Raw genomic sequence first — 22,779 nt, 5'->3', positions numbered from 1 at the left:
AACAGGAAAAGGAAGCAAGCTGAGCTTTCTGGGGACCATTGCAAGAAGAAGAAAACAGAGATGGCTTAGATCTCACAACTGATCGTTAAGTCTAATCAAACAAAAAGATCCGTCTGAGGTTTCTCAGTACCACTTGTGGGCAATTTCAAGATGATTGTCTGGGACTTGAGGTACAGTGGGATGATGGGACATCACTTTTTTCTGGAAAAACAGGGGTTAGAACCATAGCCTTGGCCTCATTATAATAAACTTAACCAATTACCTGAGCTTCTATATGCAAGCAGTTTTTGTGCTTAACCATGGATTAACCATGGACTAAGAACTTTCTTTGGTCTTGGATATTCTTTCAAAATGCATAATCCACTGGGCAACATTTCTCACCCAATATAATTATTCCTGGGCAGAGCATTATCAAAAGATATGAAGCCAGAAACTGGCGTTGAATATTCAAGTGAAAGGATTCAGCTATGTAGTAACCCAAAAATAAACAAAGGAAGCAGTCTAAAATACATTAAGCATTTAGATGGGCCCTTCTTTGTTGATAATCAAGGTAGATTAAGCTTCATCCTGAATTATTGATATTAATGGTCTACTGTGAGCAAGATGATCTCTAAGGTACTCTGTAATTGTGAAATATTATTCTGTCTTATCTATCAAACATAACTCATGCCTTATCACTACATGTGTTTTACAGACTACATTTCTGTCTTTTCCTACTAAAAGTAAACATTTCAACTGTTGTCATCATCCAAAGGTGCCACCACTTTTATTTGTTTACCGGATCATAAGATGATACTGGCCCATTACCCTTGACCTAGTCAGACCTCTACTAAAGACTTAATTATACTATTTAGGATGCATTTCCTTGCTGCTTTGTGCAGGTGGCTTTCTCATTGTTGCATAGACAGTGATGGGAACATCAGTTATTGTCAGGCAATGACTTCCAGGGCATCTTCGTAGTTGCCTGAATGAAAGAGCAAATGATATGTAGTTAGATACTAAAAAGGAAACTTTTTCAGAGCACCAAAGTTTGAGTGTATATTCAACTGCTTTAAGTCATTTTGATATTTTTAAATGTCACAAAATAACTATAACACAGTGTCACTGATGAGGCAGACATTTTAGACTTATGTTGCAAAGAAATTGTGGTTGTTGCCATACATTTAATCACAGGAAATTAATAAAGATAACCATCCAGATGTTCATTTTGAAAGGTATGCAGTGATTGCTACATGGAAAAAAAAAATGGGGAGAGCTTACAATTGTAAACACAAGTGATAATACCACTGCAATTCATACGTGTATGCACCTTAAAATCACCTCAGTTGAGTGATTTAAAAGCTAGAATATTTTTGGAAAAATATAAAACCGAACATACTATTCCACATACTGATCAAATGTTGACAGAATCTCAGGTTTAAAGGAGCTCTTAAATGACATCTAGTCCAAAAATATTTCTAGTGCCTGAATTTCCTTTCCAACATTCCCTTCGATAATCACCCAACCTTAGTCATTTCTAAAGACAAGTGCTCAGTATTCCCAAAGTAGCCTACTCTATCCTCGAAGAACTTTGGTTTTTAAAGTACCTACCTTATTAAGCTTAAACCTGTGTTCTAAAAATTTCTAAGCCGTGAGGAATCTAACAATGTAGTATTTGGAGTTTTGCTATGGTAAATAGCAGAAAAGCGAAACAAACCCTACTTGTTACAGTTTTCTTCAATTTTGCAAAAATGATTTTGTTTTATTGAATCTCCATAATCTATATCACTCTCTTTCTGTCAAAAGTCAAATCGAAGTCAAAGTGACACTAAATTGGAGGTCTGAGTCCTCTTCATATTTGTAGCCTCAGGCCTGGCCCAGTGCCCTGAACGTAACAGCACTGAAGGTTTGCTTGTTTAATTGAATGCTATAGCTAATCTTGGAACTATCAACAAAAAAAAAACTAGCTAAAATTTATGAAAAGAAAGAAAAATTGGTCTGTCGTTAAGACTTACAGAGGTACAAAATACAGACTCTGTGCTAAGAAAACCTGGAATCTACAATACTAATTGAATAACAGCAATGTTTGCTGATACCAATTGAATAACAGCAATGTTTGCTGATACCAATTGAATAACAGCAATGTTTGCTGATACCAATTGAATAACAGCAATGTTTGCTGATACCAATTGAATAACAGCAATGTTTGCTGATACCAATTGAATAACAGCAATGTTTGCTGATACCAATTGAATAACAGCAATGTTTGCTGATACTAATTGAATAATAGCAATCTTCCCAGGCTTTTTTCTTGCTAATATTGATCATCAGCTAAAGTTGGTATCGATGACAGCTAGTACACATTTCCTCAGTTGTCGGGATAAGAAGACCTCACCTGGTTGGTGACATCTCTTTCCCGTTACAGGCAGCCCCGGAGCTCATCCCAGGTTCTAGCCCAGTTGAAGAATCTCCTCCTTCCACTGGAAACCTTGGCTGCATCCCAAACCGAAAAGGCATAATTCACTGAAAACCTAGATTAGAAAGTTAAAATAATGGTGGGAAGGTGAGTTGTCTTCAAATAGTTCTTTGGAATTTTTAATGTTACTATGTTGTTACAGGCATAGAGAAACATTCTGAAAATGACATTTTTAAACACCTGTAAAAGCGTGTAAATATTGTATGACACACCACTTCCCTATATACAATTTTAAGTCTCACAACAAATATAAAATAGCCACTACACGGTAAAAGTAAGTTGTGCCCTATAGTTACCATGACTGAAGTCCATTTCTGCTGTGTGACAAAAATCCAGTTTGCCTTTAAATGGTTTCTGCAATCAACAAGCTTGAGCCTGCACTCCACCCCCCACCGCCTCTCTGCCTCTCTAAGCCCTTGTCTTCCTTTGAAGTACAGCTGAGTTTCACATCCGCCAAGATATCTTCAGCTAATCCTGCTGTTCCTGGTGGTCACTCCCCCTGCCTCTCTACAACTACAGTGCATTAGTTAAGAAAGTCCCTGGGGAGAGTTGGACTGACTATGTCACTTTAGGCAAGGTGCTTAGCCGAGTATGTTTCTCAAGGATAAATTGGGAATAATAATAGTATCTACTTCCAAGGTAATAGTGAGGATTAAATAAGATAATACATGCAAAGTGCAGTGCCTAACACATAGTGCTCAGTAAATGTTAACTATTATACTCAGCAGATGCTACTGAGCACTACTAAATATATATATAATAATGTAATGCATATGTGAGATGTATACGATCTGTATGATATACCTACACACACAGAGCTATATAAAATAAGCCCCTTACTGCCTACTGTTGCCTCTGCTTGGAACTCTTACCCACCCTACTGCCCCACCCTTTCCCTGTTAGGGTTGACTCATTCATTAAGTCTGAAGTTACATTGCACTTTTCTCGGAGCAGCCTTCCATAACCCCCATGATATAAGTTTTCGCAGCAGTCTTTATTCTTCTTTGTAACAGTTCTCATCACTTTAATTCAAGAGATCTTAACTGTGACACTACTGACACTTGGGGCCAGATAATTTTTTGTCGGGGAGGGAGGAGGCCATCCTGGGCATTGTAGGATGCTACACGGCATGCAAGGCCTGATCCACTACATGCCAATAACAGCCCTCCTCCAAACTTGTGACAGTCAAAAATGTCTCCAGACATCGTAAATGTTCCCTCGTAGGGGAGGGAACTTGTTCCCTGTTGAGAGCTGGTGTCCCAATTTTTTGTAAATGTTTTTGCTTGTTCGTTGTCCCCCCATGCCCATTCCACGTCTGTCTTTGTCACCACTGACTGAATCCTCAATACCTAGAACAGTGCCTGGCACACAGTGGGTAATTAATCATTCTAACTTGTACAAATTAGCATGTCTTCAACAAACGACAGGAAAAATGAAAACTGTCATAACTGTTTCTTATGCCTAGTACAGTAGTCTATGCCTAATAAGTAATGTTTATTGTGGTAATAATAAAACTAATTAGTTTAGAATTTTAAATAGTATATAATGGTTTTTATAGACTGTGTCAATTATCAAGGAAAAAATTGTTATGCTCAATGATAAGCTAGTAAAACCATAGTAAAATCTATGGTTTCGTATATTTATCCCTCTTATGTAGGTATTAATTTTTAGCTAACTTGATCAATGATAATAGACTTACCAAAATAGGCCGAGTCTGATTCCTGTAGAGGTGAATAAATCAATTGCTTCTACTGACCTTCCACAGAAGGCTGGAAATGCCAAAGGAATGATCATCAAATGTCCCAGTGACACCCAGAAATTATGACATCAGAAGATTCTTTTACATAGTTTCCTACCTACTAAAGAATAAAATGTCACAATTCATAGTTCCAGCAACAAGCTGCAACCTAGCTAAAAATCCAGCATCTCTACAGTTTGTTTGACGGTTTACTCTCATTGTCAGTGCCTTATTTTATTTTCCAATATTAAATATTTTAATCAATGATTGAATTTATCTATATTCTAGACCTATAGTCTAATCAGTGTGAACAAAATCACACAAGTTTCTCCTCACTTTATATCCCATTTACCTCATTATCTTTATCTCCCAGACTTTTCCTTAACTAATAACCCAAATTAATCCAATCTGCTTAGGTCCTCATCCCACTCCGAAGGCCTCAAACTGCACCTTTACGGATTTCTCTATAGCTCTTCCAACATGGGATTCTGTACACCCTCTAATGCCTGCACTACTTCTTCTTTCCTGTTTCCTCAAATGAGTCTGGAAATTCCCAAATGGCAGGGATAACGACAATTGAGAAAGGAAGAATACATCTTGTACTGTCCTCTCCATTTGGTTCCCTGGTCCCTGAGGTTCTCCTCTGTCCATACCATCTTCGCCAAAGGAATGGTGATCAGATGTCCCAGTGACACCCAGACATTACGTCAAAGGTACTTTCGCATAGTTTCCTACCTGCTAAAGGATAAAATGTGTCGGGTCATGGCTCCAGCAACAAGTGGAAAATTGTCTTCTGGACTGCCTTCCCTCTCCCATTTCTACATCAACAACTTACCCCACCGACTGTAACACTTAAGTTTAGCCCTTAAGCCAGAACATTACTCTTCGGCAACGAATTTTTTTCAACATTCGTAGATGACTGAACTATTCAATGCTACTGAGCATTTTTTACATTCAATGAAAAATCTTTTTCACTATCTACATTTTATGCTAAGTTCCCACTGTTGTTTTTCATATGCTTTATTTATTGGGAATTGGCATTTTACATAATTAAGTTGATGTTAGACAGAATTTTGCCTCTACATTCTTTTTGTTACTAAGGTGCTGTGAATAGTTGATCACAATTTTAGCTCGGAGAAACCATTTAACCAACTGTGTCATAGTCAGATGAAGTAAAATATTTGCTGGCCACTGTTAGCCAATGTCTCATTAGGACCGAAACATCTGATCCTTAGGATGGCAAAATTTTTAAATAATTTATATTTTTTAGTGGAGATGGCAGTGGGAAAATGATGGCTTTTGCATCAGAATTAGGTTTGAATTTTAACACTACGTTAGCTCTGAGACTTGGTGCAAATCACCACAAATTTGTCTGTAAAATGGTATTGGTTAATTAATCAGGGGCCAGACCAGTGGCATAGCAGTTAAGTTTGTGTGCTCTGCTTCAGTGGCCTGGGGTTCACAGGTTCAGATCCTGAGCGCAGACGTACGCACCACTTATCAAGCCACGCTGAGGTGGCGTCCCACATAGAAAAACCAGAAGGACCTACAACCAGGATATACAACTGTGTACTGGGGCTTTGGGGAGAAAAAAAAAAAAAAAAGAGGAAGATTGGCAATAGATGTTAGCTCAGGATCGATCTTCCTCACCAAAAACAAACAAACAAACAAAAAACCCATACCTTAAAAAAAGAAAAGAGAAAAAAAAATCAGTCAGGACAAGTTCTCTTGTCTTTTTGTATAATTCTTGAAATCAGAATGTTGAGGCATTGATTTCACTTTTTAGTCACTGATATGTCTTTAAACTACAAAGTAAAGTATCTGCATGTGGAATATTCTTAAATTCCTCTTACTTACCATTATTTTTAACTAGTTTATTCGACACAAGTCGTGCCAAGTTTCATTTTTTAGTAGGGGTGATACAATGAAACAAACCAAATAGCAGGCTTAATGATGAAACTTTCCAGGACTAGAGTAATACATCAGAAGACAAAACGAGCTTGACTCTCCAGCAGATCAGAGAAATGGGTGAATGAGTGAAGTAAAAATGGTGGGAAAAAAAAAAAGATGGTGAAATCTCTAAATACTCTCTCTTAATTCTCATAAGCCCAAGAATAGTGGTCTTTCAATCCTGAGCATATTGATTCATGAGATGCAGAAAAGGAGTGATGTTTGAACTGGGCATATCCTAATAAAATAGATCCATTATTAGAACTAATTCATTCATACAGCAAATATTTGCTGAGAATCCACCATGAGCCAGGCATGTGTTAGGTGCTGAAGATAAAATATTGAGGAAAACAAACACAGTGTCTGTCCTAGTGGAGTTTACAGGTTAGGGTAGGGTCATGTCCTAGACTAGGATATCAAACCTAAATCTAAAGGACGAGTAGGCATTAACAAGGTGGAAATGGGTGGGGAGCAAAGACATCGAGACAGCTGGGAAGGGGTCAAACAGAGGAAACAGCATGTACAAAGTTCATGTGCCAGTAGAGAGGACAACAGAAGATCTGAAAGACCAGTATAACCACAGTAGAGAAATATTTTAAAAGTTCGGGTCAGAGAGAGGTCAAATCACGCAGGAACGTGAACTCAAGTTAAAGGTTTTAGACTTTATCCTTTGAGCAAGGCAGCCCACAAGAGGATTTTAATCTCTCAGGCACCATACTTAGGTTTCACTGATTTTTCTCCATTTTCTGCTTTCCATTTATTTGATTTCCACTCCATCTTTACTATTGCTTTCCTTCTCTTCACTTTGGGCTTACTTTGCTTTTCTTTTTCTAGTTTCTTAAAACGGAAGCTTAGGTCATTGATTTGAGATCTCTCTTCTTAATATAAATATTTAATTCTATAAATTTCCATTAAAGCATTACTTTAGCTTCATTCCACAAATTTTGAAATTTTGTCTTTTCTGTTTTTTCAGGCGGTGGGGAAGATTCGCTTTGAGCTAACATCTGTTGCCAATCAGCCTCTCTTTCTTTTTTATCCCCAAAGCCCCAGTACATAGTTGTATATTCTGGTTGTAACTCTTTCTAGTTCTTCTATGTGAGCCGCTGCCACAGCATGGATACTAACAGATGAGTGGTGGGGTTCTGTGCCCAAAACACAAAACTGGACTGCCAAAGCAGAGAGCACTGAACTTTAACCACTAGGCTATCAGGGCTGGCTCAAAATTTTGTATTTTCATTTTCTTCAGTTAAAACTTCCCTTTTTTAAATTAAATGTTTTAATTAAATTAATTTCAGTTAAAAATATTCCAAATATTTGGGAATATTTCAGCTACTTTTCTGTTACTGATTTCTTAGATTCCGTTGTTGTCAGAGAAAATTCCTTGTATGATTTTAATTCTTTTAAATTTATTGAGACTTGTTTATGGCCAGAATATGAACTGTCTTGGTGCAACTTGAAATGAATGTGTATTCTGCTATTGTTCGGTGAAGTGTTTTATACATGTAATTAGTTGGTTAACAGAGTTGTTCAAGTCTTCTCCATTTTTACTGATTTTCTGTATACTTGTTTTTCAATTATTGAAATAACGATGTTGAAATCTCCAACTATAATTATGAATTTATCTGTTTCTCCTTTCTATTTTGCCTGTTTTTGCTTCACATATTTAGAAGCTCTGTAATTAGGTGCATAAGTATTTAGTAGTGTTATGTCCTCTTGATGGATTGACATCTTTATTATTTTGAAATATCCTTCTTTGTCCCTAGTAATATTCTTTGCTCTGCAATCTACTTTGTTTGAAATTTATATAGCTACTCTCTATTCATTAGCGTTAGTATAATGTATCTTTTCCTATCTTTTTACTTTTAACCAATTTGGTCATTATATTCAAAGTGAGTTTATTATACACAGTATATAGTTGAGTCTTGCTTTTTTTAATCTACTTTAATGAGCTCTGATTTTTAATTAGCGTGTTTAGATTATTTACATTTAATGTGATAGATATGATTGAATTTAAATCTGCCCTCTTGCTATTTGTATTCTATTTGTGCCATCAGTTCTTTGTTTCCTTTTTCTTCTTATTCTGTTCTTTTGGAACAACTGAGCATTTTTTTTTTGAAAGATTGGCACCTGAGCTAACAACTGTTGCCAATCTTTTTTTTCTTCCTGCTTTTTCTCCCCCAAATCCCCCAGTACATAGTTGTATATTTTTTAGTTGTGGGTCCTTCTAGCTGTGGCATGTGGGACGCTGCCTCACCATGGCCTGATGAGCAGTGCCATGTCTGTGCCCAGGATCCAAACTGGCGAAACCCTGGGCCGCCAAAGCAGAGTGCACGAACTTAACCACTCAGCACGGGGCCGGCCCACAACTGAGCATTTTTATGAATCTATTTTACCTCCATTATTGGTTTATTGCTATAACTCTTTGTGTTTTGTTTTGTTTTTGATTACTTCAGGGTTTATAGTACATATCTTCAACTTTTCACAGTCTTCCTTCAAATGACATTATACCACTTCACATATACTATAAAAAACCTTATAAGTATATTCCATTCCCCTCTCCCATCCTGTATTATTTTGTTGTCATATATTTTACTTCTACATATATTATAAACCCCACAATACATTATTAGTTTTTCTTTAAACAATTATCTTTTTAAGAAATTTGAAAAGCAAGAGAAGTCTCTCATATTTACCCACATATTTATCACTTTTAGTGTTTTTTACCCAGATTTCCATCCAACATCATTTTCCTTTTGTCTAAAGGTTTTCATTCAACAGTTCTGGTCCACTGGTGATTAATTCATTCAGCTTTTGTATGTCTTTATTTCATCTTCATTTCTGAACAAAATTTTTGCTAGGTTTAGAATTCTAAGATGAGAGTTTTGTGTTTTTTTACTTTGAATGTTTTTCTCCACTGTTTTCTGGCTTGCATTGTTTCCATCAAGGCCTGCCGTTATTCTTATCTTTGTTCTTCTATGTGTAGTGTGTCTTTTTTCTCTGGGTGCTTTTAAGGTTTTCTCTTTATCACTGACAATAAGAAATTTGATTTTAATGTACTTGGTATAGTTTTCTCCCTGTTTCTTGTCTCTAAGGTTTATTGATCTTCTTGGGTCTGTAGGTTCATAATTTTTATCACATTTGGAAATTTCTCAGCCATTATTTCTTCAAGTATTTTTTGTTTCCTCCCTCTGGAACTCCAATTACATATATATAATCCTGTTGGAAGTTGTCCTACAGGACATTAATCCTGCTTTTTTTTATTATCTTTTTTCTTCTTTATTTTATTTTGTATAATTCTATTAATATGGTCACTTTAAGTTCATTTCTCTTTTGCAATGTCTAATCCACTCTTAATTCCATCCTGTGTGTTTTTCATCTTAGACAATGTATTTTTTATCTCAAGAAGTCTAATTTGGACTCAGCTTATGTAGCCACTGTCTTCCAAAAAATAATTGAACTGGAGACTGACATCAGCATCATGGCAGAGTGAGCTCTTCCCTTAGTCTCTCCGCACTAAGATACAATGAAAATGACATTCATATACCAACAGAGGATATTCAAACAACACAAAAGATGTCTGAGAGATCCATGCAGACACACGTCTGAAGATGGGGGTGCTGGACCCCCCCCCCAAGAGTCAATGGAAGGAGATAAGCAGATCTCCTCTCCCTTCCCCAGTGGCAGCAGGCAGCAACCTAGGATGCAGGACCTTGCACAGCAGCCAGTGTGCAACTCTAAGAGGAGAAGGGGAATAAGGTAGCTCTTTGCAGGAATGCTCTCCTTTTTGGAGTTGTCTCTCAGCCCACTGGAATGCTCCACACCAAGGCAGCTAAGCTATCATGGGGGTGTCCCCTGCAAGCCAAGCAGCCCAGGCAGGCAGATAGTGAGTGCAGAGTGGGAGTGTATGGGATTGTGCACATGAAAGGAAGCACCCCTTCACCCCCTTCCACCTGGTGCTCCACCTCAGCCAGTCAGCCAGAGCAGGGGATCCCCACCTGAGCACCTGCACATATGTGTGTAAAGCAGCAGTGGCCAGGAGGCAAATGCAGACAGGTCCTGTCAGCACAGTTTCCAATGGACAGGCACAATTGCCAGGGGTCACAGTCAGCTGAGAAAACACAACTCCTGCCCCCCTCCAATGGCAGCAGGTGGAATCTGTGACCAGATACTACCACTATGTGACAGCAAAAGTCCACCCCATCAAACAGCATGAAGAAGTATATTAACGCTCCAGACCAGAGGAAAAAGACAAGTACCCAGAGGTCAATCCTGAAGTCACAGAAATTTACAATCTAAATGATAGAGAATTCAAAATAGTTATAAAGAAACTCAACAGGTTACAAGAAAACTCAGAAAGACAGTTCAATGAACTCAGGAATAAAATCAATGAACAGAGAGAATTCTTCACAAAATAGACTAAAACTATAAACAAGCACTCAGAAATGCTGGAGATGAAGAACACAATGAATGAGATAAAAATCTAGAATCCTTAAAAAAGAGAGCTGATATTACAGAAGTCTAATTTGGGTCTTTTATAGTTCTTTGCCTCTTCCTAGTCTGTTCATGCTTCCTTTTGCCTTTTGAACATATGGAGTATATTTATAAATTGTTTTAATATCCTTGTCTACTAATTCTTTCATGTGTGCCATTTCTTGGTGTGTTTTTACTGACTGATTTTTCATCTCATTATGGAGTGTATTTTCCTACATTTTTGCATATCTTGCAATTTTTGATTTGATGCCAGACATTGTGAATTTTACTTTGTTGAATGCTGGATTTTATTTTTAGTCCTCTTAGTACTTTCAAGTTTGGGTCTGGGACAGTTATTTGGAAACTGTGGTCTCTTGGAGGCTTGACTTTATGCTTTCTTAGGCTCACTCAGAACAGCCTTTCATCGACAGCTAATTTGTCTCCACTGCTGAGGCAATACCTTTCTGTGTGCTCAACTCAATGCCCCCACCTATTACAAGGTTCCTCCACTCAAGATATTAGGAGAGAATTAGTTCCAGCCCTGTGTAAACCCCAGGAATTGTTCTGCCTGCTTCTTTCCAATGGTTCTTTCCTCAGTTTTGGGTAATTTCCACACATGCATGCACCGATCAGTATGCAGTTTAAGGCTCACATTAACCCCAGGAAGATCTCCAGAGCTTTCTCTGTATACTCACTTCTCTCTGGCATTGTGCCCTACAAATTCTGGCTGCACTGGTCCCCCAGAATTCTCAACTTTGTCTCCCCAGCTCAGGGTGGCCACTGGGCTGTGTTTGGGCTCTATTCATTAGAAAGAAGTCATTATGTTCAGCCCTAGACTCTATAAAGGATAGAATTACACAAAAATAGGAGGCAGAGATCATTGGGGGACCTCTTAGAGGATGCCTACCACAGACGCTGTATTCTGATGTCATGTCTGACAATGCTTGTGAAGTACTTACAAAAGTTTTTCCTCAAATATTTCTGGCTTTATTTTTTCCAGAAATTGTAATTCCTAACCCCTTTATGATCACTTAGAGCCCACGTGCCTAATTTTGGCCAGAGAGTTAACAGCAGCCATTAACTGCAGTGCAAGACCCTCCTGAGCTATTTTTCTCTCTGCCACAAAACCCAGGAATGTACCAAATAGCAGCAGCTCAACAGCCTGGGTACCAGAGTGAGGATAACATAAAGCATAGCCACCAGACATCCCCCAGTGGATATGAATCATGTGCAAAAAACAAACTCAGTTGTTTTACACCACTGAGATTTGGGGGTTGGTTGTTACCACAGCATAATAAAATTTATGCTGATTTGTCCAGACTCATGTACTTCCATAACAAAAACCTAAAATTTAAGTCACTAGCATACTGGTCAAGCAGGAAGTGACAAGGAAATTGTTATTGGAAGCTGAAAAACTGCATATCTATACTATTCAGTGGCAAACATACTGGAAAAACCTTTGGAAAACTGTGAAACCTAGAAGGCAGATAATTTACTAATGAACTTGAATGCTAGGTGAAGAGGTTCAAAGACAATGTTAATGACACATTGGTTGCTGCTGGTTGTGGCTGTTTGTCAAGTTACATGAGAAAGAGATGCATTCAGAAATGGTAGAGTGCAAGTAGGAATAAAACTGGACAGAGTACCCACAAATTCAAATTATACTTAAATGACAACTTGGTAAACTATACAAATACACTTTTCTTGGAACACATTTTATTCCCCCTCAGAACTTTGCAGTGTTTTTTCAATGCCTTCCAGTATTGATTGTGCTATAGATGAGTCCAAAGGAGACTGTTTTTTCTCCAAATACATCCCCCTTTTTGCTTCTTGCCTGGGTACCTAAAGAATTCTTTTTTTATTCTGAAAATTAAATACCTTAACCTGGTTACATACTTTAGTGTTGACTGTTTTATACAAATTTTTCCATGGAACATGACATATCCTTTTAATCTATAAATTTTTCTTCCTTTTTAATTTTTTTTATAACGGTAAGTACATTTCTTCTTGCATTTGCTGTGTTCTCTATTTCAGGGACACATTAATCTTATTGAACCATCTTTGTTTCTTCCATATATATTATCTTCTAAGAGTTTTAATACTTTTGTCCTTTGCCTCAGTGTTCTCTGTGATTATCTCATGCTTTTCCTCTACATCAGTAATTTGACTTTCAGCTCTCTAGTCTGTTTCCTCATGCTTCTAATTATTTATTAGACCTTTAAAGTGGTTTTTTCATCTTTAATTTCCTTGGCTCTTTTATCTCCATTTTAGTTGATTTAGGAATTAAATATTCACTGACTACCTATAGTATACCAGGCCAGGTTCTAGGTACTAGGGATATAGTAGTGAACAAAACAAGCAGGACTCAGCTGTCACAGAGCTTGCTTCTCAATACATTATTGTAGCATCTTGGCTTTGAGTTCCTGCATTGCTGAATTCATATTCTTAAGTTTCTCTGAAACACAAAGAACATATGATGGATTTTCTCTTTTTCCTCTTAGGTTAGGCTTTAGCCAGGTCATGTACTTCATCCATCTTTTGCATGCTATTCTCCTTACATCCTTTTACAGTAGCAGTCTGCATGATTCTCAATGATTTTTTTCTCTTGCTTATATTTAATATATGAAATTCTGTCCAATACATTAGCTTGGTATGTTAGTCAGCTATTGCTCCAATACTATTGCACCCCAAATCTCAGCAGCTTCAACCACAAACGTTTTTCTCACTCTTAAGACTGTGGATAGCCTGCTTTTCATCTGATCTCCGCTTGCCTCACCTGGGTTTGACTAGGATCAGCAAGACTCCACATTTTGATTGAGATTCAGATTCAGATCTGGTCCACAAGGCTTCATTATTTTGGGAAGAGCAGCCACCTGAGGCAGGTTTTCTCAGGAAAAACAGCAAAGTCCAAGAGGCAAAAGCATGCAAGCATATCTAAAACCCCTGCTTGTTTCATACCTAACATCATTCCATTGGCCAAGACAAGCCACATGACCAAGCCCAGCATCAATGGGGCAAAGATGTATACTCTGCCTACTCTACTAGACCAGGAAGTACTGCACAGCCATGTGTGGAGGGAGAGAGTGAAGAATCCAGAATAATAATCCAATCTACCATACTCCGCTATTACGTGGGTAAATTCTTCTTGACTTCTTTCCTACTTATCTGAAACCTATTCTTCCACTTATACCTAGACTTTGAAAGGTAAGTCACATTTTCTTTTTCATTGTGTTTGTATCAGTGAAGGTATATTAGAGAGAATGCCATTAGGGCTATGTGCAGCTTTCCAGGATGGTCTGGGTTCTGCTTGTTCTTCTGAGAGTTTGTTGAAAATCTCACATGAGGTCTCAGTCCATCTAATTACGAGTGCATTCAACTCCAGGATATGCTCAGATTTATGACTTCAATGTGGTCTCTTGGAAAATATAAACTCTAAAAAGTTCTCCTGCCTCTGTTGATGTCCTGAAGTGGCCAGTATGTAAGGTTCTACCTTGACGTTTTTTTTTCCTCTGAGGAAGATTGGCCCTGAGCTAACATCTGTGCCAATCTTCCTCCACTTTATAAGTGGGTCGCTGCCTCACCATGGTTGACAAGTGGTGTAGGTCCGCACCCAGGATCCAAACCCATGAACTGGGGCTCCTGAAGTGGAGCACATGCCAAATTTAACTACTACGCCACAGGGCCAGCCCCTCTACTTTGACTCTTAAGCAGAATTGCCTCTCAGTCTGATTCTCTCCAGACTGAAGTTATTAAGATTTGTTAGGCCTTTCTTAATTTGACTTTGTTCCCATGTATGACTCCTGGGAAATAATGTCTGGGACCTAATTACAGCATGGGGGGTATCACTCTGCAGAAGCCAGAACATGAGACGAGCTGGCACCATAGCTCACTGATGCAGATCTGCTCACATCACTGCCTATGAACTGGACGAAGCTTTGCAAATTTTGGAAGCCCCAGACTTTGGGACTTCAACATCAAGACCTGAAGAGAAGTGTTGGAGGTACACTGACACGATGCTAACCAATACACAGTAAAGAGTAAAATCCAGCAAGTGCAAAAATTCTTGATTAAAATTTCCCTATTAATCTCAAGAGATATAAGTACTAAGATGAAAAACATGCAAATGGAAATGTAAGAAAGCTTCAGCACCATAAACCACCCATTGCAACTTCAAACTTAACCAGCTATCAAAAATGCAGTGGCAACTATTTGTCTTGGTGGGGGGATGTGTTCCAATCCATCGAATATTGCAGTTCATATTGCCACACACTAACAGCACATATGACTTTTTAAAAAAAGGAAGTCTTTCTAAGATTTTGTAGTTCCTCAGAATTTTGGGGGAAAATACTAATTTTTATTAAAGGAGTGCTTGAGTTCTTAACTGAAATCTAGTCTAAATTGATCAATGAGTTTACAGTATTTTTCAATTTTTGGCAATTTTAAGGAGTTGGTAATTTTCAAAAAAGCCTGATTTTTCAATCTTCTCCTTTCTTCCATCTAAACACTATACATACATCAAATGCCTAGTTTTAATTCCACATCTTCCATCAGACTTCTATTGGTCTACATCCTCATCCACTGAATCCTATTGCACTTATAGTTAGCGCCACACAATATTGTAAGTCACACTCTTTTTAGTACTTCGTGTGTGTCTTCAATTAGGTTGTACGCTTCTTGGAGCTGGATCCATGTCTTAATTTCTTTTGAATCCTCCAGAGGACCTAAAAGTTAATGTTGGGAGCACACAGTGTTCAACAAAGACTGGTTGAGTCTCTGAAGCGCCACCCTTGTCAACGGGCAGAACTCCATAGTTTCGGTTGTGCCCTGACACCGTTTATTTGTCTAGAGTTTCTTTGTGCCCATCGACAATGTTCGCTTTCTATTAGAACAAAGGGCTTGTTGGACAGAGATCCTAACGCTGGGTCCCGAGGAACGTGAATAAACGGAATTTGACCCACTGCCCAGGATGTTGAGACTGTGAACGAAGTCTAAATCTCTGATAGCCCATGAACAGTCTTAAAGACGCATGTTTTAAAACCCCACTCCAAAGCCTAGTTACCCGCCAGTTACCCCGGCCTCCGGAGCCGCTCAAAGATGTTGACGAGGCAGCCAGGATCTGCGGTCCGAAGGACCAGGCGCTATGGTAACCGTGAGACGCAGTGCGCTTGCGCAGCCATGTGACGGAAAATTGTTCCCTGAACCTGGAGAAGTGCTTAGCTACGGCAGCGACTTACGGCAGCGGCGTGACTTACGGTCGCCCCGCCCCCTCGGAGAGCTCCGTTTGTGCGCCCGGGGAATACAAAGGCGGCGCGGGTTCATAAGTGCGCTGAGCGGGCAGCGCTGCAGCATGACCCAGTCGGTGATCGTACAGGGTAAGCTGCACCGCCAGGGTGGGGACCCGGTCTCCGCGGAGCCGAGCGGCCTTGCTTGCCGCCTAATGTCCGCTCTCCTTCCTTCCTCTCCTTGATCGCAGTCGGCCAGTGCGGAAACCAGATCGGCTGTTGCTTCTGGGACCTGGCGCTGAGGGAGCACGCCGCGGTCAACCAGGTACCGGCCCCGCCCGGGGAGCCCCCTCGCCCGTCACCGAGGCACTTCCAACAGATAAGCAAGAATTACTTTAGTTGAGCTTTTATCTGACTGATATAAGTTGTATGGGATCTTGTCATGAAAGAACCAACTGTTTTTTTTTTTGTTTGGTTTTTTAAAATTTTTTATTGAGTTAATGATAGGTTACAATCTTGTGAAATTTCAGTTGTACATTATTGTCTGTCAGTCGTGTTGTAGGTGCAACCCTTCACCCTTTGTGCCCACCCCCGACCTCCCCTTTCCCCTGGTAGCCACTAATCTGTTCTCTTTGTCCACATGTTTAAATTCCTCATATGAGTGGAGTCATACAGAGATTGTCCTTCTCTATCTGGCTTATTTCACTTATCATAATTCCCTCAAGGTCCATCCATGTTGTTGCAAATGGGACGATTTTGTTCTTTTTTATGGCCGAGTAGTATTCCGTTGTGTATATATATATATATATATATATATATACCACATCTTCTTTATCCAGTCATCTGTTGATGGGCACTTAGGTTGCTTCCACGTCTTGGCTATTGTAAATAATGCTGCAGTAAACATTGGGGTGCATGGGACTTTTGGAATTGCTGACTTCAAGCTCTTTGGATAAATACCCAGTAGTGGAATGGCTGGATCATATGGCAGTTCTATTTTTAGTTTTTTGAGGAATCTCCATACTGTTTTCCATAGTGGCTGCACCAGTTTGCATTCCCACCAGCAGTGTATGAGGGTTCCTTTTTCTCCACAACCTCTCCAACATTTGTTACTATTTGAAGAACAAACTGTTTTTAAAAGTATGTTGGCATTAGGAACACTGGCCAGAAACCTTAGTCTTAAGTTTCCGTAATGCTCAGTCTCCTCTTTATCAGGGTTCTTGTGAAGAGCGATGAGATAGCGTATGTGAAAGTACTTTGTAAAATAGGTCACACGTGTGGTATTATATTCCTTAATTTAACCATCAGCTTTTAAAGTGATCACCAAGAATCCAGAGAAAGCTTTCATGTGTTACACCTGTTCTCCAGGCCTAGGGGGAGTCCGTCCTTCAGCCTTCTCTGCTGAACTGAATCCATAGATGCCTGCTTACTGTTCGCTAGATTGGAAGAATCAGTCTAAGCATTTTATGATAATGTGCTTTTTCTTCTCATAGCCACATACCAGACATTACAGTATTGTGGGATTATTAAATTGAGAAGACTTTATTTGAGAAAGAGGAAAAACTTAATCAAATGCTATAAATATATTTTTTCTTGTTTTAGAAAGGAATTTATGATGAGGCAATAAGCAGCTTCTTTAGAAATGTGGATACCAGGTAAGATGGGATTAAAGTCTGTCATATAGCGTAATGATTCTTTTCATGTCAGTAGGTTGGGAGAGAATTCTTCAAAGGACAATAAAAACAGCTGATTACTGTAAAGAAGTTGTCTAGCTTTTTGTTTGTTTTTCTCGTTATTGAAAGCATATTTATTCTCATATCTTTAATATTCTCATATCATTCTGCAGAGCATTACAGGTTTCCTTTTAAGGCCGTATTAAAGAACAGAAAGAACCTTTAGTATGCCTTCATTTAACTTGACCTTGAAATAAAGTTTCACTAAAGGAATGCTAAAGGTTTCCCTCAGGGTATCTTGTTAACGTATTCAGTAATGGCTAACTTTTGAAAGAAAAAATATCTTGTTTACGTTTCTCTGATATTATTTGTGGTTCAGGAATATTTGCTGTATGCAGTGAATGTGCTAAAAAGGAGAAAGGCAGTTGTCAGATTAGATTACTTTTGTTTATTTAATAAAGAGTATATGTATGTATATGTCTTCTACCTGAAAGAGTAATTTGGCTTTCAGGGTATGTCCATAAGCTTTTAAAGTTAAATCATTAAGTTCATGCACTTTCAAAATACATAATAAAACTAAACTGGAGGGGCATGAGCTGAAAAATATATACTTGATATCCAGCTTTAATCTAATTCACTAAAAATTCCAGTTCTAGTTTGAATTAGTTAGCTGGGTATTTGAGGCAGTTATCTCCTAGGGAAGGCTAATTTGTCCCCAAATCCTTGGTAAATTCCAGAGTCTAACCCTCGGGCTTGCAGACTCAGAAACCTTGTTGATAGTTTGAGAATGGGTCCACTACTCTCCAGTACAAGCAGCTAAACCAAACTCAAGGAGAATGGGAGATTTAAAAACAGTCAATGTAGTAATCGATGGTAGGAACTGTAACTCAAGAAGACTACATACTCATTTCCCTTCAAAAGCACATTCTTTTCTGTAGGAAATCTACCCAACAACTCAGTGATAGATAGTTTCTTGGTGACTATGGACTCAGACCAAGGGAAGTTTGGTGTGTTACCTTAATGACTGGTGTCATTTATCTTTATTTGATGAAGATATGTCATATAGACTAGATTCCATCTTGTTTGTGAACTAGAACATCCTGTCCCCTAAATACTATTAAGAGACTCATATTTGCTATTTAATACTTCTTTTAGGTGCTTCCCTTCTAACTAAGTTCCTACTCCCATCCCCTCTATTGGTGATGGCCAGTCCTTTCACTGAGTATTATATAGTGGAGACTCAGCCTGGGAGCAATTCTCTCTTAATAAGGTGACTTTACACAACTATATTCTCATCTACTCTGTTTTATAATTTAACCTGAGAGCATTCTTATTTCCCCAGTATCGAGTTTGGGGAGAAGAGGCTTGGTATCTTGCTCTTCTTTCCATGTGCTATCAACACATGTAGCATCTGTTCCACAGTTAGTACAAAAAACCTTTGTCAAAAACAAGACCACATCTTTGTGTACGCTTCTGTATCTATTTGAGGAAATGATCACACCTTTTTAATAACATGATAGGAATTTGCCTGTAACAGGGGTGGGCAGACCTTTCCTGTAAAGGCCAGATGATAAATATTTTAGGTTTTGCAGACCATAAGGTCTGTGTCACATCTACTCAACTCTGCCATTGTAGCAAGAATGCAGGTATAGATAGTATGTAAACAAATGGATGTTGTTATGTTCAAATAAAACTTTATTTAGGAAAACAAGCAGCTGGTGAGATTTGGCCCGAGGACTATAGTTTACCAACCCCTGACCTGTAGCATCATCTGTGCTCAGTTCAGCTTCCCTTCATATGTTCTGTCTTCTTATAAACTATATTGACTTCTACACTGTGTTTGATCATAGATTTATTTACTTTGGTAGCTTATGTTAAACATGAAATTCTAGGAACAGCCTTAGATACTCTGGTGTATAACTGGTATATCAGTTGATGTCTTGGGCTGCAACAGGAGACCACATTAATGGTGGCTTAAGCAATAAAGGTAATAAGCAAAGGTAAACTATAAGCTGGCAGCCTCCACTCCAGGAATCACATGGGCACCAACTGCGTCTGATGGTTTTTATCAGAAAAGCTTCCCAGAATACCTTTTATCTCATTAGTCAGAACTGGATTACATGGCCAGCCCTAACTACAAAGAAAGCTGGGGAATAAGTACCTGCTTCTTCAGCCCAATGGGAGGTAGACAAAGGAGAAGGAGATTAGGAATGGCTCCTTCTTCATTGCCTTTTGTGTGTGCCTCCCCTGGCCTATATCTAGCCAAATGGAAGTTAACTTTATTACCCGATAGCACTATTAGCCATAGAAGATCTTAGGACCTTTTCTTATTTTTTATCTTTCAGAGTGGTCGGTGATGGTGGCAGTATTTCCAAGGGGAAAATTTGTTCTTTAAAAGCACGAGTAAGAGATATACACTTGGATTCTTAACATTGCATGTGTTTTTAAAATAACTATACTTCTGTACCTATCATGAGAATAAAATTTCAACTTCTCAAATTAAAAAAAAGTGTTTACTAAACCACATTTAATCTGAATATAATTAAGCAGACATTTGTGTCTGCCTGAAACTTTGGGAGGAAAATTTTGTGCTTAAAGTAAAAAAACCTGCATAGTTAGCATTTTTTCCTAAATGTTTCAGGAGAAATACACATCTAGACAAATGATAACAAAAGAAGCTTTCTCAACTCTAAGCCTGAAGTACATACTAATGCAAATTAGTTTTTTGTTGGAAGATTTATTTGCATCAGAGTTACTACTCCCAATAGAGTGTGGATCCAGCAGCATTATAATGAATAAATAGCCTAAGCATGTAAGGCCTCCTGAACAAAAGTACTTTGAGTCAACAGCCCATATTTGGTCTTACTCTCATTCCAGGAAGCTTCTCTTCAGTAGTGGTTTCTCCAACAAACTGCTTTTTCCAACTGTTGATTAATAATCTTTGACTATAACAAAAAAGAAAGGCATTTGAATGCTGTGGAAGTAATTGAGACGATGAGCATCAGACCCGGAGTAGTGGCCGTAAGAGTGGAAAGCAATAGTGTTGTGGTACCTGGGAACCATCTCCTTGGATCTGTGGTCTCTGATGTCCTTGGGAAACAAAATTCAGAGCAGAGACCATGTGCTTGCAGCCTGTTAGGTTAATTGATGAACACTTGGTATACTCCATGCCATGGAGAGCGCTGACCTCCCAATCCAAATCTTACTCGGAGAGAGAAAAACAAACGTTGACATTTCCTAGGCCACTCCCAATTTGAGCTCTTTCCCACCACCATATCAACGAGCCAAGTGGGAGGGGGTGGAAGCCCTACTGGGAAAGAATAAATCGCCATGCTTCTGTAGCCTTTGACTTTTGTCCTGGAAGACTCCGTTGGAGTCTTGGTGTTATGTGGCTGTGATTACTGAAGAGTCTAGGCTTCACGTAACTTGGTGGTTGGGTCCCTCCACCATGCCCAGTATCTTAACGTTAACAGGCAATTACTGAGAATTTTGTAAATCCTATATTACAATTAAGGGAAAGCCCAAAGGCCAGAAAGCTATCACCAGGTGGCTCTGGAAGAAAAATAAGCATCAAATCCTGGAACCATTGTGACTCCAGGCCTTGGACGGCTAAGTAAAGGACCCAGAATAATTCCGTTTAATTTTAATGAATTTCCAAGGGGAAAACATCAAAGCCCTGATGTGACTAGGGAAGATTGGAAGAGCTATATACTGTGTCAGAGTTTTAATGCTAAGTGACTGTGACAGTTATGATTCTATCAAAACGGACTTCAGGAGGTGCTTGTCAGTTTTTATTCTGCATGTCGCTCCCTTTGCCAGATTGCAGGATAATTGAGGGTATGGCTTAATCTTCCACAAGTTATCTCAGTAAATCTGTTTTGGAACAAGGCCAGTATAAGCTAATTTTTTCTTTTTGTAATCTTTATGTGGTTGATTAGGTGTTAAAATCGGCCTTTAAGGTAAAAATTGCATGTTATCAGAAATATCCTTGAAAATCCCTAAAATTGCCAGTAAATAACCCTATATAGTCCTGTGTCTGTTAAAGTGCATGTATATTGATTTCTGTATATAAAGGAGCACATTTGTAAAACATAATTTTGTAGTCTTTCTAAGATACTTCTATAATACACCTATATACTGGGAGGTATATTATTATATAATTAGTAATATAATATTCTTAATACACTGTGTAATAATACTATTTTAAGTGCCGGCTTACAGTAACACTGTTAATCAACTACACAAATAGTTGAATTCACAAAGTTTAAATGGGCATAAATTATAACTCCACTGTAGTCAGTACTCTGTAGATATCAAACTTGACTGTCTCCCTTCGATAAGATAGAGTGTAGTTTGGTGGTTAAGAATGAAGAGTCTGCAGCCAGGCTAGCCAGGTTTGAATCTCAGCTGCACCACTTTCTAGCTGGGTGATCACAGCCAAGTTATTTAACTTTTCTAGGCCTCAGTTGCCTCATGTGTGAAGTGAGGATAATTATAGTACCTCTGCGTAGGGTTGTGAGGATTAAATGGGGTGATACATGTAAAGTACTTAGAACAGTGGCATGTAGGTGCTTAGTGTTACGTGGTCACAAGATCTGAAAAAGCCCATAAACCAAGCACTTGTGTGACACTGAATCAAAGAGTTAATAGCTTTATAATGGACTCTGAGGTTAATTCAGAATATGTTTTTCATCTTTGCTTTTCTTATCTATTTAACTATTTATTTTACTTTTTCACTCTTCTTCCTCCTTGTAGAAAATATGGGAAATAAAGGACAAGACAGTGGGGATAAGGGCATATAATCCTACTGCCAAGCTATCCCTGCTTACATTTTGCTATATTTCCTTGCAGTCTTTTCCGTTTTTCTTTCCATAGTTAATTTCATGTTTTATGTTCTCATTCTCTTATCAGTAATAGAGGCTATCTCCCATGTCAGTAAAATTTGTAGTAATGAATTAGATGGTGAGTTACTTGGGAGGAGGGACCCTGTTATCATCTTTGACATCTATCCAGTGCCTTCACTTGGCACATAATAGGAAGCTTACTGATTTGAATTGGACAATTTTTAACTGATTCATAAAGAGCAGCATGGTTGTTCCTAGTGAGCAAATGCATTCATGCATGCTACATTTATTGAGAATTTTTTCTGGTTAAGGTTACCTTCTAGATTTCTGAGATCTTGTTCTCAAGAAATTTATAGTCACATAGGCACATGAATAAAACAACTGTTAGAAAATCAGTTGAGGGGATTATTCTGTTCCTTTTTTTCCC

At 38.5% G+C, this 22,779-nt stretch overlaps 2 protein-coding genes across 8 annotated transcripts in view; one reads left to right on the top strand and one right to left on the bottom strand.

The window, feature by feature from the left end:
• Positions 1-708: 708 nt before the first annotated feature.
• FAM229B (family with sequence similarity 229 member B) lies at positions 709-15,802 on the bottom strand. 5 transcript variants are annotated; one of them, XM_014866168.3, is made up of 4 exons: positions 15,684-15,802; positions 4,155-4,224; positions 2,375-2,510; positions 710-964 (listed from the first exon to the last, which is right to left on the bottom strand). In XM_014866168.3, the coding sequence occupies exons 3-4, from the start codon at positions 2,494-2,496 to the stop codon at positions 847-849; spliced, it is 240 nt and encodes a 79-aa protein (XP_014721654.1). In that variant the 5' UTR covers positions 2,497-2,510; positions 4,155-4,224; positions 15,684-15,802; the 3' UTR covers positions 710-846. The 5 variants fall into 5 exon arrangements, with proteins under 5 accessions (XP_070352707.1, XP_070352708.1, XP_014721654.1 ...); XM_044757260.2 differs by having other exon boundaries at positions 15,673-15,750; XM_070496605.1 differs by lacking the exon at positions 15,684-15,802 and adding an exon at positions 4,847-4,931.
• TUBE1 (tubulin epsilon 1) overlaps positions 15,787-22,779 on the top strand; it is a 19,801-nt gene continuing 12,808 nt past the window's right edge. Inside the window, exons 1-4 of one of the 3 annotated variants that reach the window (XM_014866161.3) lie at positions 15,796-15,985; positions 16,087-16,160; positions 17,438-17,490; positions 19,854-19,911. In XM_014866161.3, the coding sequence (XP_014721647.2) occupies positions 15,961-15,985; positions 16,087-16,160; positions 17,438-17,490; positions 19,854-19,911 (210 nt within the window). In that variant the 5' untranslated portion in view covers positions 15,796-15,960. Of the gene's footprint in view, positions 15,986-16,086; positions 16,161-17,437; positions 17,491-19,853; positions 19,912-22,779 lie in introns of all 3 variants that reach the window. The other 2 variants (XM_070496602.1, XM_070496601.1) reach the window with 2 other exon arrangements.

This window comes from Equus asinus, chromosome 24 (assembly GCF_041296235.1).
Source record: "Equus asinus isolate D_3611 breed Donkey chromosome 24, EquAss-T2T_v2, whole genome shotgun sequence".
NCBI classification, from domain to species: Eukaryota; Metazoa; Chordata; class Mammalia; order Perissodactyla; family Equidae; genus Equus; species Equus asinus.
The sequence above is the reverse complement of the archived record's forward strand: the minus strand, read 5'-3'. Positions and strand labels throughout refer to the sequence as shown.